Source organism: Borostomias antarcticus, assembly GCF_949987555.1.
Source record: "Borostomias antarcticus genome assembly, chromosome: 4".
In the NCBI taxonomy this organism is placed as follows: domain Eukaryota; kingdom Metazoa; phylum Chordata; class Actinopteri; order Stomiiformes; family Stomiidae; genus Borostomias; species Borostomias antarcticus.
In genome coordinates this window covers 24621328-24634498 of record NC_140237.1, presented here as the reverse complement: position 1 = coordinate 24634498, position 13171 = coordinate 24621328, and the positions used below count along the sequence as shown (strand labels likewise).

The 13171-nt window shown below is 45.7% G+C and overlaps 1 protein-coding gene across 1 annotated transcript in view; it reads left to right on the top strand.

Moving 5' to 3' along the window:
* The window catches only part of LOC311308439 (mucin-5AC-like), a gene marked incomplete at both ends in the record, with an annotated part of 13549 nt that extends 911 nt beyond the window's left edge, over nucleotides 1-12638 (top strand). The window contains 24 exons of the mRNA XM_084437398.1: nucleotides 280-541; nucleotides 795-909; nucleotides 1238-1328; nucleotides 1494-1579; nucleotides 1828-2044; nucleotides 2221-2346; nucleotides 2759-2970; nucleotides 3672-3791; nucleotides 4033-4146; nucleotides 4239-4308; nucleotides 4443-4580; nucleotides 4683-4847; nucleotides 5048-5142; nucleotides 5473-5599; nucleotides 5751-5965; nucleotides 6941-7092; nucleotides 7586-7724; nucleotides 8123-8233; nucleotides 8326-8505; nucleotides 9944-10183; nucleotides 10447-10603; nucleotides 10693-10821; nucleotides 11348-11469; nucleotides 12531-12638. Coding sequence (XP_084293524.1) covers nucleotides 280-541; nucleotides 795-909; nucleotides 1238-1328; nucleotides 1494-1579; nucleotides 1828-2044; nucleotides 2221-2346; nucleotides 2759-2970; nucleotides 3672-3791; nucleotides 4033-4146; nucleotides 4239-4308; nucleotides 4443-4580; nucleotides 4683-4847; nucleotides 5048-5142; nucleotides 5473-5599; nucleotides 5751-5965; nucleotides 6941-7092; nucleotides 7586-7724; nucleotides 8123-8233; nucleotides 8326-8505; nucleotides 9944-10183; nucleotides 10447-10603; nucleotides 10693-10821; nucleotides 11348-11469; nucleotides 12531-12638 — 3491 coding nt within the window. The remainder of the gene's footprint in view (nucleotides 1-279; nucleotides 542-794; nucleotides 910-1237; nucleotides 1329-1493; nucleotides 1580-1827; nucleotides 2045-2220; nucleotides 2347-2758; nucleotides 2971-3671; nucleotides 3792-4032; nucleotides 4147-4238; nucleotides 4309-4442; nucleotides 4581-4682; nucleotides 4848-5047; nucleotides 5143-5472; nucleotides 5600-5750; nucleotides 5966-6940; nucleotides 7093-7585; nucleotides 7725-8122; nucleotides 8234-8325; nucleotides 8506-9943; nucleotides 10184-10446; nucleotides 10604-10692; nucleotides 10822-11347; nucleotides 11470-12530) is intronic.
* Between the last annotated feature and the right edge of the window lie 533 nt (nucleotides 12639-13171).

Here is a 13171-nt window from a genome sequence, read left to right as displayed (position 1 = left end):
AAAAGAATACTGGGAGCATTAATCCAATGTGTGGATCTTTTCAACCTTCAAGTTATTCTACGTATTGATAAAGCACCTGGCCTAAAACAGGATCGGATGTGCACACATTTATTCTTTTTCATTGATTTGTAATATGTACGATACGAATACCATGTACAATTAAATGTTTAGCTTCGCCCAACATGGGGCTCGAACCTACGACCCCAGTACTTAAAGTCTTACGCCCTACCAGCTGAGCTGAGCTAGAGGCTAGGGTTGACCTGTTCTCCCCGTCCACAGGAGTGAGCCCGGCCCATAACGGCCAGGTGTGCAGTACTTGGGGCAACTACCACTTCAAGACGTTTGACGGGGACATGTTCCAGCTACCCTCCACCTGCAACCATGTCCTGGCCTCTAACTGCCGGAGCCCCTATGAGGACTTCAACATCCAGATGAGGAGACAGGTGGTGGACAACCGCCCCACCATCAGCAAGATCAGCATGAAGCTGGATGGCACCATAGTGATGCTCTCCAAGGACTCCATCCAGGTCAATGGCATTGAGTAAGTCTGGTCCAGAATGTATCATCGCAAATCAAAAAATAAGTTGCTTTGGATAAAAGCATTTGCTAAATGACTAAAACTTAAATGTAAAATACACATACTGTACACACACATACCCACACACACACCTACACACACACACTTCTTTGGATCCAATGGGACTGAAGACCAATACGATAAATAGAAACACAACAGCATGTGGTTCTTGTGACATCGCAGGTTACTCTAGCCCCGTATCTTCCTCTTTCCCCAGGGTCTCCCTACCATTCATCCAATCAGGTATCCTCATTGAGAAGACTCCTGCCTACATCAAGGTCAAATCCAAGATGGGATTGGCCGCCATATGGAATGAGAATGATTCCCTATTGGTAGGACCTGATTTCAGCAGCACACACACACACATACACACATACCCTCCCTTCCTTCCTCTCTCCCTCCCTCCCTCAGACACACTGACCCTCCCAGGCTAAACATACACATTCTGCCCCCCCCCTTCTTTTAAACATAGACTAAAAAACACACTCTGATACCTGTAGAATGGTGGTTCGACTCACTGAATCTCTGTATCTCTGTCTGTGTGTGTGTGTGTGTGTGTGTGTGTGTGTGTGTGTGTGTGTGTGTGTGTGTGTGTGTGTGTGTGTGTGCGTGTTTGTGTGTGTGTGTGCGTGTGTGTGTTTGTGCGTGCGCGTGGCTCAGGTTGAGGTGGATGTCAAGTTCAGAAACCAGACCTGCGGGTTATGTGGAGACTTCAATGGGGTTCAGCTTTATGATGAGTTCTATAGCAATGGTAGGCCTCTAACAAATACTGTACAATCTCAACTTAATGAAAATCTGAGAGAGAAGTCAGCATTCATGACTTTTATTCTACTAGCCAGATCAACTGACCCAACTATGTTTTTATTAATGAAATCATTAACCTCCGTTTCTAAAGGTGTGACGATATCCCCTCAAGATTATGGAAACTTCTGGAAGATGAATGGGCCGACGGAGAACTGTATTGAGCCCTCTCTGCCTTCCTCTGAGAGCTGCAGCAATATGGTAACCTTACAGATACAGTTTTACAGCGTGATATGACGCTGTGACGTGATTTGTAATGTCAATATAGGTACAACATGTCTAGAATCCAGGCTCTGTGTTGGGGCCTGTGTGCCTAGATTGTAAGGTCATCTGTGATCTCTACACAGTCCTTTCAGACAGTGGTGTGTGTGTGTGTGTGTGTGAATTTGCGTGCGTGTGTGTGTGTGCTGACGTCAGTGTTTGATCTCTACCTGTGTGTGTACATGCAGACCGTGTGCGAGCTTCTTCTGTCAGGCCCGGCCTTCAACAGCTGCCAAGGCCTTCTGGACACGCTGTCTTTCATTGAAGCCTGCGAGGCTGACGTGTGCCACTGTGAAGAGAGCACCGACACCCCCTCCTGCCTGTGCAACACCGTCTCCGAGTTCTCCCGACAGTGCGTCCATGCTGGGGGCACCCCCGACCGCTGGAGGACCGCTCATTTCTGCGGTAAGAAGATACTGTTGACCCCTCCCCCACCCACCCACACACACACACTCACCGCCAGGCCAATGCACAATGCACATACTGTACTGATAGCGTGTCAGACGAGATAATCGTTGTTTATTGTTTGTTTTGACAATAAAACGTTGAGCTCTCGAGTGTTCGTCTCTCGGACTCCGCAGAAAAGTCGTGCCCCCACAACATGGAGTATCATGAATGTGGAAGCCCCTGTCCCGACTCCTGCTCAAATCCCTGGACCAGCCACACGTGTGACGGCCACTGCACCGACGGCTGCTTCTGCCCCTCAGGTAAGCTCAGCTGTCCGACCTCCTCGGGGCTGCCCTTCACCGAGCTATCAGATTGACATTCAGCCAATCAGGTATCCTCATTGAGAAGACTCCTGCCTACATCAAGGTCAAATCCAAGCTGGGATTGGCCACCATATGGAATGAGAATGATTCCCTATTGGTAGGACCTGATTTCAGCAACAGCACGCACACACACACACACACACACACACACACACACACACACACACACACACACATACCTTCCCTTCCTCCCTCCCTCCCTCCCTCCCTCAGACACACTGACCCTCCCAGCTTGACATGGTGCAGACTTTTAACGCTGAATCAAATTATTTCACGCGGCTGGCAAACTCCAGCTGAACGAAGACTAATGAATTTGCGTGCTCTCCGACCCCCCTCCGTCCTCTGCCAGGCACGGTGCTGGATGACATCAACCACAACGGTTGCATCCCTCTGAGGAACTGTTCCTGCATCTACAACAACAAAATCTACGCACCCGAGGAGTTCTATTCCAGCCTCACTAAACACTGGTACGATGTGGCCCGGCTGACCCGGTCGTTGCTGAGCCGGCCATTGATAATGCTCCTGGCTTTATCAATGACCCCTCAGGTCATCCTGCTGCAGGTCTACCTTACCTCCCTTTGGGCAGACGCTGCCATTTCATGACATGCTCCACTACTCGGTTCGCTAAGAGCTTCTTTCCCAGTGCAGTACATAGCCTGAACAGTCCAGATGTTAGATCTTTAGCTGCTCTCACTCCTGGTTTCAGTTTTTTTTCTTGTAGTTTCTGTTACTAGACAGTTAGTGGTTATGGCAGAAAATCATGTCTCTTACGCACAATGCACTTTACCTGAGATACACACTTTGATATACTGAACACAATGAGATACAGTATACAGTATGATTTTTGGTCTTACTATGCTGGCATTTGTCTCTCTTTGTCTTTTTTTTTAATACTATGTCCTACAGTACAGTTTAATAGTGTGTCTATGTGATCTGTTACATGTTTTTAAACCTTGAGCCCTGCCCCAATGTGGATTCTTCTACAAATGGCAAATAAACTCTCTCTGACTCTTAGATTCATACAGACAGTATACCATGAGCCTGCATGGCTTTGGAACCTGGCTCATTGCATTCTTACACACATCCCTGTCCTGTCTCTCCATCTGTCTTTATGTCTTAAACATGAATAAAAGTATTCATGTAGTAGTCACTTCACAGTCTCTCTTTTAATGTGAAATGCGTCAGTATGTTCCTCGTCGGGCCGTTCTGTCTCATGAAGTCCGGTGTCGTCCGTCCTGTGTAGCGTGTGTGCGGGTGCCCAGTGGAGCTGCCAAGAGATGGACTCTCCAGCGTCTTGCGCTTTGGAGGGAGGATCCCACATCAACACCTTCGATGGAAAGCTCTACACCTTCCATGGAGACTGCACCTACGTGCTGGCTAAGGTAGGCCAACATACCTTACTCCTTACTCGTTACCTTATTCCTTATGCCTTGTTGACAGCAGCCCATTAAGTCAGGCTCTCAGAGAGCTACCTTTCAACTGAGCTTTTGCCCCGCGAAAGGATCTGTTGAAAGGTTTATCTGTTTTGTGTTGCAGGATGGTGGCTGTTCCATATGTCTTATGTGTCCATGGTGATGGCTGTCCTGTTTTCGCAATCTGTGACTTTGTGTGTGTGTGTTACAGGACTCAGTAGGACAGTCGTTTGTAGTCCATGGGGACCTGGTGCAGTGTGGTGTTTCTGACAGTGAGACGTGTTTAAGGGCGATCACCCTGGCCCTCACTGGAGAAACAATCATCGTGAGTACACTGACCCTGATATTCCTCTCGTCTCTCAGTATTGTAATCATCTATCAGTGTTGTAATATCCTGATATGAATGCCCTTTTCCAGGTGATCTACATTCTACCCAGTGGGTTGGTCTTTGTCAATGGAGCCTACTCCCAGCTTCCCTTCTCTGCTGGTAAGCTTTGACAGGATTCATGTGACGACAACAATGTTGTTGTTGTTGTTGTTGTTGATGATGATGATGATGATAATGACTGAGATGACGATTGCTATGACGGGGATGAGTTCTAAAACGCCACCACCCCTCAGGTGGCTGTACCGTGCTCCAAGCCTCCTCCTCCTTCCTGGTTGTGAAGACCTCCTTCGGTCTGGAGCTAGAAGTGGAGCTGCAGCCCATCATGCAGGTCTACATCACTGCAGACCCCGTCCTGCACAACCAGATCGGTGGTACGTCTCCTGCGCATTTCGAATTAGACCCACCGCGGTAGGTCATCTGTGTGTCTGTAGAAGTGTTGGGTCTGACCATAGCACTGGCCTACCCCCCTGCAGGTCTCTGTGGAAACTTCAATAACAACCAAGCAGATGACTTTGTGACCACCGGCGGGTTGAGGGAGGGCACGGCCATCGGCTTCGCCAACACCTGGAAGACCCAAATCAGCTGTCATGACGTCAAGAGGAATTTCGAAACTCCCTGCAGCCTCAGCATTGAAAACGGTAGTCAGAGTCTGGATAATGCACAGTCTTCTAGATTAGCCTAGATAGGCCTACAAGGTCTAAGCTTCAGTCTAAATATTGGTTGTGAGGGAGATGTGATATAAGTCAAGTTCTTGTTGCTAGTTTAAATCCAAGGATGTAGATTGTGGACAGTTTCTAAAGTGATGAACTTTTTAATTTTTATGGTTTTCTCCCTCCAGAGAAGTATGCCCAGCACTGGTGCTCCATGTTGACTGACCCTGACGGGGTGTTCTCTGCCTGCCACTCGGAGATCTGCCCTGAGTCCTACAAAGATGTGAGTCACTCACCCACACTATCCGGACATCAGGGCTAGCTAGCTAACAAGTCTACCTAAATATATATGACAATCATGGCCAAAACCTCAGGAGATAGGATAGGCTAGCCGTCTGGAGATCGCAAGGTCCCCGGTTTGATTCCAGCTCCTCCTAGAAGCGTGTGAACACCAAATTGCTCCCCCAGTGCTGTAATGCGGCAGCCCATAATGGCTCAATGCAGAGGTGAATTTTCCCAAGGGGATTAACAAAGTTAATAATTATTAGTTGAATTAAAATGAAACTATTTCCACCTTTAATCCAGATTTGATGTTTTCTGGTTGTCTGTGTAGAACTGCATGTATGACACCTGTAACTGTGAGAAGAGCGAGGACTGCATGTGTGCCGCCGTCTCCTCCTACGTTCGCGCCTGCACTGCGGCTGGGGTCATGCTGACGGGCTGGACAGACACCATCTGCAGTGAGTCGCACACTCGCACCTGTGACACACAGATACACCCGCACTTGTGACACAGGCACGTCCACACCTCATACATATTATATATATCATACATATTTAACTCAAACTTGAAGGACACGTCACATTTATACAAAATGGTTTCCTTTCCCAGCCAAATATCCCAGCTCTTGCCCCAGCTCCTTGGTCTATGACTACAACATCATTAGTAGCAACCGCACCTGCAGTTGCTATAGCGCCCCGGACCCCACCTGCTCCATCACTTTCTCGCCTGTGGAAGGGTGTGTTTGTGCCGAGGGAACCTACCTGGACAACACTGGCAAATGTGTGGCACCTGACAGCTGCCCCTGCTACCACAAGGGCTTAGTGGTACCACCTGGAGAGGCCATTACTAGGGACGGATACCTGTGGTAGGAGAACATGTGCATACTGTACCTGATAGAAATGGTTGGTTTTGTGTCAGTAACAGAGAGAATCATGATTTTACGTTTAAAAAAATAATAATAATAATAATAATTTGTAATTTCAGCACCTGCAAAGAGGGTAAACTCAGCTGCATTGGGGAGTCTCATCATACCCCATGTGAGTTTTCATTTGTTGAGAGTACAAAGTAGTGGTTGTACAGTAGCATTATGAGGGTACTAAGTAGTGGTTATAGCGTTGTGAGAGTACTATAGTAGTGGTTATAGCATTATGAGAGTACTATGGTAGTGGTTATAGAGTTATGAGAGTACTTTGGTAGTGGTTGTAGCTCTATGATCTTTTGAGCACACCGCTAAATCCTACATACTTAGAAAACCAGATTACCATATATTTGTATCATTAATTTGATGCAATCTAAAGATTTTAATTCTGCTTTTGTACACAGCACATTTTAATTACTTTTGTGAAATACTGTAAACAGGAGACAATAACACAATAATGAATTTGATGTACCCAGCATGCACAGCTCCCATGGTTTATTTCAACTGTTCGAACACGACCGCGGGCATGAGAGGCTCAGAGTGTCAGAAGAGCTGCACCCAGGACATGGCCTGCGTGAGTCTCTGATGCACCCTATGTACAGTACCTTACATTCTAGACCGTGCAAACTACACTCTACACACTGCACACCTACCTGTATCAGGGTGGTTGCAACACCTCACACCACACCCTTTAAGTTCCTATGCGAACCAGACTCGGTTTCCAGCTGTTGAGAGCTCATGCCCAAAACTCATGTAAGTAATGTGGTTTTGTCTAGTGATGTGGCACTATGGTGAGTTGTTTAATTATCCCCCAGACCTTTCTGGGTTCAACATTTACTTTTGCATTGTAGTTGTGTAAATGAGTCCTCTCTGCTCCCAGGTGAGTGTAGAGTGTGTCTCAGGCTGCGTGTGTCCAACTGGCCTGCTGTCTGATGGGAACGGTGGCTGCATCAAGCATGACCTCTGCCCTTGTTTCCACAATGGACTTTACTACGAACCAGGACAGACCATCGGGGAGGACTGCAACACCTGGTGAGCTCCCCTTGCCCCCTGCCCCTTGGGTTGCCCTTTCTCCCCCTCTACACTAACATGTCTGATTCTAACACCTGGTGAGCTCCCCCTACTCCCTGCTCCCTGCCTCCTATGTAATACTTAAGCCTTTTTGAACCCACCTGTCTGTCTGAATCTGTTTGATCTTTCCATCTAAATCTATAGTAACTTACCGGCCTGTCGGAATCTGATTGAATATAACTAGCCTGTCTGAAGATACAGTAACTAGCCTGTCTGTCGGAATCCACCACACTTTTTCTGTAGCTAACTTCTGAATCTGTGCAATATGTCATCTGTCAACATCTGAATCTATAGTAACAAACCTATTTATCTATATCTATTGAATACATCTGTTTCTCTGAATATAACGTATCTGTCTGAACCCAACAGCTGTCTGACTGTCTGAATCTATATTTGCACCCCTATTGTGTTTCAATCTAACACTCTTATGAACCTTGTACTCTTGTTCACCTAGCACCTGTAAAGACAGGAAGTGGCAGTGTACCACCAAGGTGTGCGATGGAACATGCGTCATATATGGAGATGGACACTACATCACCTTCGATGGGAAACGATTCACTTTTGATGGAAATTGTGAATACACTCTTACAGAGGTAGGCTAGGCACTTAACATTTATACACAGTAGAATATACATATCTGCATTCTGTAGTTGTGAATATACACACCAATAGACTCTATAGATACTGTAAATATACTGTATACATACCCATAATTCCTTCAGACCCATACGTACACTTATATATTTAACCCAACTGCACAACTTCACCCACTCCCCTAGCATCCCATACCCTTCATGTACAAGACAGTATAAGCTATAGTATATGTACTATAGTGCATTGTTTCTTTTCTTAGTGAGTGCACTAGTGTCTTGGTGTCTAGGAACTAACGGAAAACACTACTCTGACTTTAGTGGGGAGAAACAATGTTAACTGATTTGTGTGGGAAAATAAAATTCATGGTATGATTAATGTGATGGATGGTCCTCACCAGGACTACTGTGGGAGCAACCAGACCAGAAGCAGCTTCAGAGTAATCACTGAGAACATCCCCTGTGGAACCACAGGCACCACCTGCTCCAAGGCCATCAAGCTCTTCCTTGGGGTATGTACATCCACTGTTATTATTTTTCACAAAAATCTGTGAATAAAACTAGTGGGTTCTCTCTTTATAAAACTGAATGCTGTCTCTTTCAGGGAACAGAGCTGGTCCTGACCGACGGCAGCTACCAGGTGGCTCAGAGGGGTTCTGGGGAGGCAGTGCCCTACCACATCTACACCATGGGCATCTACTTGGTAGTGGAGGCCAACAACGGACTTATCCTCATGTGGGACAAGAAGACCAGTATGTTCATCAAGCTCAGCCCTCAGTATAAGGTGAGTTCAGACCCAAATCCAACAGTTTTAAGTACTGTTGCTCCGAGACAACAGTTTCTAGTGTTGTAGGTACAGCTGCTCCCAGACAACAGTATCTGTTGTTGTAGATACTGCTACTACCAGACAGCATGTTAGTTAGATGACTGTGTGTTGTTTGATTGTTTTATGCTGTAAAGCAATAACAACCCTGAGGCCATGTGTTATAGGTGAATATAGTTATGCCTGGTTGCTCCTAACAACTCCCCTTACCCATATCCCCTCACAACAAACAACCTCTGGAACATTATTGCTCATGCCTGCCCATTGGCCTGTGTGTTTTGTTGTTGTTGTTGTTGTTGTTGTTTTAACCTACAGTAAAAAGGATGAAATCCATGTTTTCAGTGTCTGTAAGCCTGTTAGTTAGTATGTCACACTCAACAGGGTTACACAAGAACGACCACACCGATTTTCATGAAACTCGGGAGGGGTGTACAGTAGCATGGGCCATCTTAGAACCCATTACATTTTGGAGTGGATCCGAATCACAGGGCAGATCCACAAATTATTTTTTTAAACTTTTGTTAACATGCAAGATAGACAAGACCGTCACATACGGATACTCCACAATGTTTAAAGGAGTAGTAAAGGGAAAATGCATGTTTAGCCCTGTTTTAAGGTTACTTATGATTATATACAATGGTTCAGATCAAAACATTGTCTAGCACTTTTGAGAAAGTCTGATAATAGACTAGTTTCTTGTCTTTGAAATCGAGAGTTTAACATGTTTTTGAAAGATTTTTCAAGATGCCCACCCACATCCATTGTATGACCAAAACGGTGGTAGAGCAATTATAAGACTTTCTCAAAAGTGCTAGTTTTGTCAACGTTTTGATCTGAACCATTGTATATGATCATAAGTAACCTTAAAACAGGGTTAAACATGCATTTTCCCTTTACTACTCCTTTAATATATCCATGGCTAGGATAGCTTCTAGCTAGGTAACGATAGCTATTCTTAGCATGCTGGAAAGTATTGACTCAGCTACATACCTAGTTATTTTGCAAGTAGCCTATGAGGACAGAAAAAAAAAAGAATGATGCCGAACAACTGCTTTGAATTAGCTAGTTATGCTCATTGCTAGCTCGCACTAGATTACTGCTGTCAGTCCTATCATATCAAGCTAGAGTAACTAGCTAGGTAGCATTAGCTGACAAACATCAGAGAGCAGACCATCCGTTCGGCCAACCTCAGCTGTGTCAAACCCAGCAGCTCTTAAACTGCAATAGTGATGCGCCACCATCGGTACCCTGATATCACTGCACATGCTGACGACAAGCATCATGGGTGGAGGTCTGAACCTCCCGAGTGCCCTTCTAGTTTTATTAGGTAGCCATTGGCCAGTGTGTTGTGTGACCATATCTTGTATGCCAATTTGAATCTGCCGTTCCTCCTCTCCAGGGGCATGTCTGTGGTCTATGTGGTAACTACGATGGCAATGCCAAAAATGACTTCACCACTAGGAGCCAGGCTGGCGTGGTCAACGCTCTTGACTTTGGCAACAGCTGGAGAGTGTCTCCCAGTTGCCCTGAGGCCAAGGCTCAGCGAAGCCCCTGTACTGCCAACCCTTACAGGCAGTCCTGGTCCCAGAAGCAGTGCAGCATTATCCAGGGGCCCGTCTTCACCAAATGCCATTCTAAAGTAGGTTCAGAGTCTTGATAATCTAACCCTATGATTCAGTTATGTTTATATGTAATATTTACAGCATATGGGTACCATATACAATGAAATGTTACTGTACCTCAGGACCTAAGTGTCTGCTAGTACTCAGATGCTCCTTATTATTTTAAATGTAGTTCAGTATCTCAGTCAATGCCCAACTGAGGCCTTTCTGATCTGCAGTGCTGTTCATTGAATGTTCCAGAATGTGATTTAGATTGACTAACACCTGCCTCTGCCTCTAGGTGGACCCCTCTCCGTACTACGATGCATGTGTGAGAGATGCATGTGCTTGTGACAGCGGAGGAGACTGTGAGTGTTTCTGTACCACCGTGGCCGCCTATGCCGAGGCCTGCAACGAAGCCGGCGCCTGCATCATCTGGAGAAGCCCGCACATTTGCCGTAAGTCTCTTAACATGCCCAACTCCATGAAGACAGTGGCCATTTAAAAAAAAGGAGAATATTATATTAACTCTGTCCATCTCTTGCAGCTCTGTTCTGTGACTACTACAATGCCCCTGGTGAATGTGAATGGCACTACAAGCCATGTGGAGCCCCCTGTATGAAGACCTGTAGGAACCCCTCTGGGACTTGCTCGAATCAAATACCTCCTCTGGAAGGTAAGCAGAAAGATACTGTAAGTGCAGGCAGTGATACACCTCTGGCTGTGGTGCTGACACTTCTCCTCGTCTGACCTCTCCATCTATGAAAAGCACTGGAATGAGCAGCTGGTTGTTCTTTTATAGGTTGCTACCCCAAATGTCCCCCTGCTCAGCCCTACTTTGATGAAGACACCATGGAATGTGTGGAGGGGGTGAGGTGTGGCTGCTATGACAGAGATGGGAAACACTACAATAATGGAGACAAAGTCCCAGCCACAGAGAACTGCCAGACATGGTATGTCTTCCAAATCTGTTCAATAAGAGGCCCGCTGTATCTTGAGGCTTCTAATGAGCAACTGAACTGTGTTCTTGTATACCATAATGGAGTTGTGTCTTTTTCCAAAGCTATTGTGATTCCTCGACCATCATCTGCAAACATGATGTCCAAGGTATAGATACATAACAAAATGGGAAATAATGTACATGGCACCTGACAATGCATGTGTGACATTCCAGTTCTCTAAAACACCCCATACCCTTACAGCTTGCACTTGCGTGTACAATGGGAACAAATACCCATACGGACACACTGTCTACAACACCACGGATGGACATGACAACTGCATCACGGCAGTTTGTGGGAAGAATGGAACCGTGGACAGGAACGTCTACCCATGTCCAACAACTCCAACCATGCCTCCTCCCACGACCACAACTCCCTCTACCCCCCACATCACCCCAAACACTGTCTTCACTTTCTCAACATCAACTGGTAAGCAGACAAATTAGTTGTATGTGAGGTGCAAAAATGAGAGAAAACATTCTTGCATCTTATCTGGAAATTACCATACCTTTAACACAGACAATTCTTTTATTTTAGCTTTCACAACTCAGACTACAACAATCCCAACAACGACTGAGAGATCAACCACCACTAGTGTAACCATTCCAACAACCCCAGTTCCTCTTTCAAAAACAACCTGCGCTAGTCAGACAACTTGTGATTGGTCAGGCTGGATCAATGTGGACTACCCTCATTATGGTCCAGAAGGTGGTGATAACGAATCAATCAAACACATTATACAATCTGGAGAACACATTTGTGAAAAACCCGAGGAGGTGAAGTGCCAAGCAGTACGTTATCCTGGGGTTCCATTGTCACAATTGAATCAAAAGGTAGAATGTAACACTAAAGTTGGATTGATATGCAAGAACATAGACCAAGGGATTCCCCAAATATGCTTTGACTATGAAATCAATGTGAAGTGCTGCAAGACAGTGTTGAGTTGTACAACAGCCATGCCGACAACTACCAGTACTGTCACAACCACAATATTTCCAACTTCAACTGTAAACAAAATTACTAAACCTAGTAAACCTACAGTAACTCAGCCTCCTCCTACCACAACACCCACTGCAACAATCTTATCATCATCAGAAGGACCTACCACCACAACTCTGCCTCCTCCTACAACAACTGCTACCACAACAGTCCCAACAACAACTGTAACCACAACAGTCCCAACAACGACTGAAAAGCCAATCACTAGTGTAACCAGTCCGACAACCACAGTTCCTGCTCGAATAAGAACTACAACTCTGCCTACAACAATTGTTACCACAACAGTCCCAACAACAACTGTAACCACAACAGTCCCAACAACGACTGAAAAGCCAACCACTACTAGTGTAACCAGTCCGACAACCCCAGTTCCTGTTCCAAAAAGAACTACAACTCTGCCTACAACAATTGTTACCACAACAGTCCCAACAACAACTGTAACCACAACAGTCCCAACAACGACTGTTACCACAACAGTCCCAACCACGACTGAAAAGCCAATCACTACTAGTGTAACCAGTCCGACAACCACAGTTCCTGCTCGAATAAGAACTACAACTCTGCCTAAAACAATTGTTACCACAACAGTCCCAACAACAACTGTAACCACAACAGTCCCAACAACGACTGAAAAGCCAACCACTACTAGTGTAACCAGTCCGACAACCCCAGTTCCTGTTCCAAAAAGAACTACAACTCTGCCTACAACAATTTTTACCACAACAGTCCCAACAACAACTGTAACCACAACAGTCCCAACAACGACTGTTACCACAACAGTCCCAACAACGACTGAAAAGCCAATCACTACTAGTGTAACCAGTCCGACAACCACAGTTCCTGCTCGAATAAGAACTACAACTCTGCCTAAAACAATTGTTACCACAACAGTCCCAACAACAACTGTAACCACAACAGTCCCAACAACGACTGTTACCACAACAGTCCCAACGACTGAAAAGCCAATCACTACTAGTGTTACCAGTCCGACAACCCCAGTTCCTGTTCCAAAAAGAACTACAACTC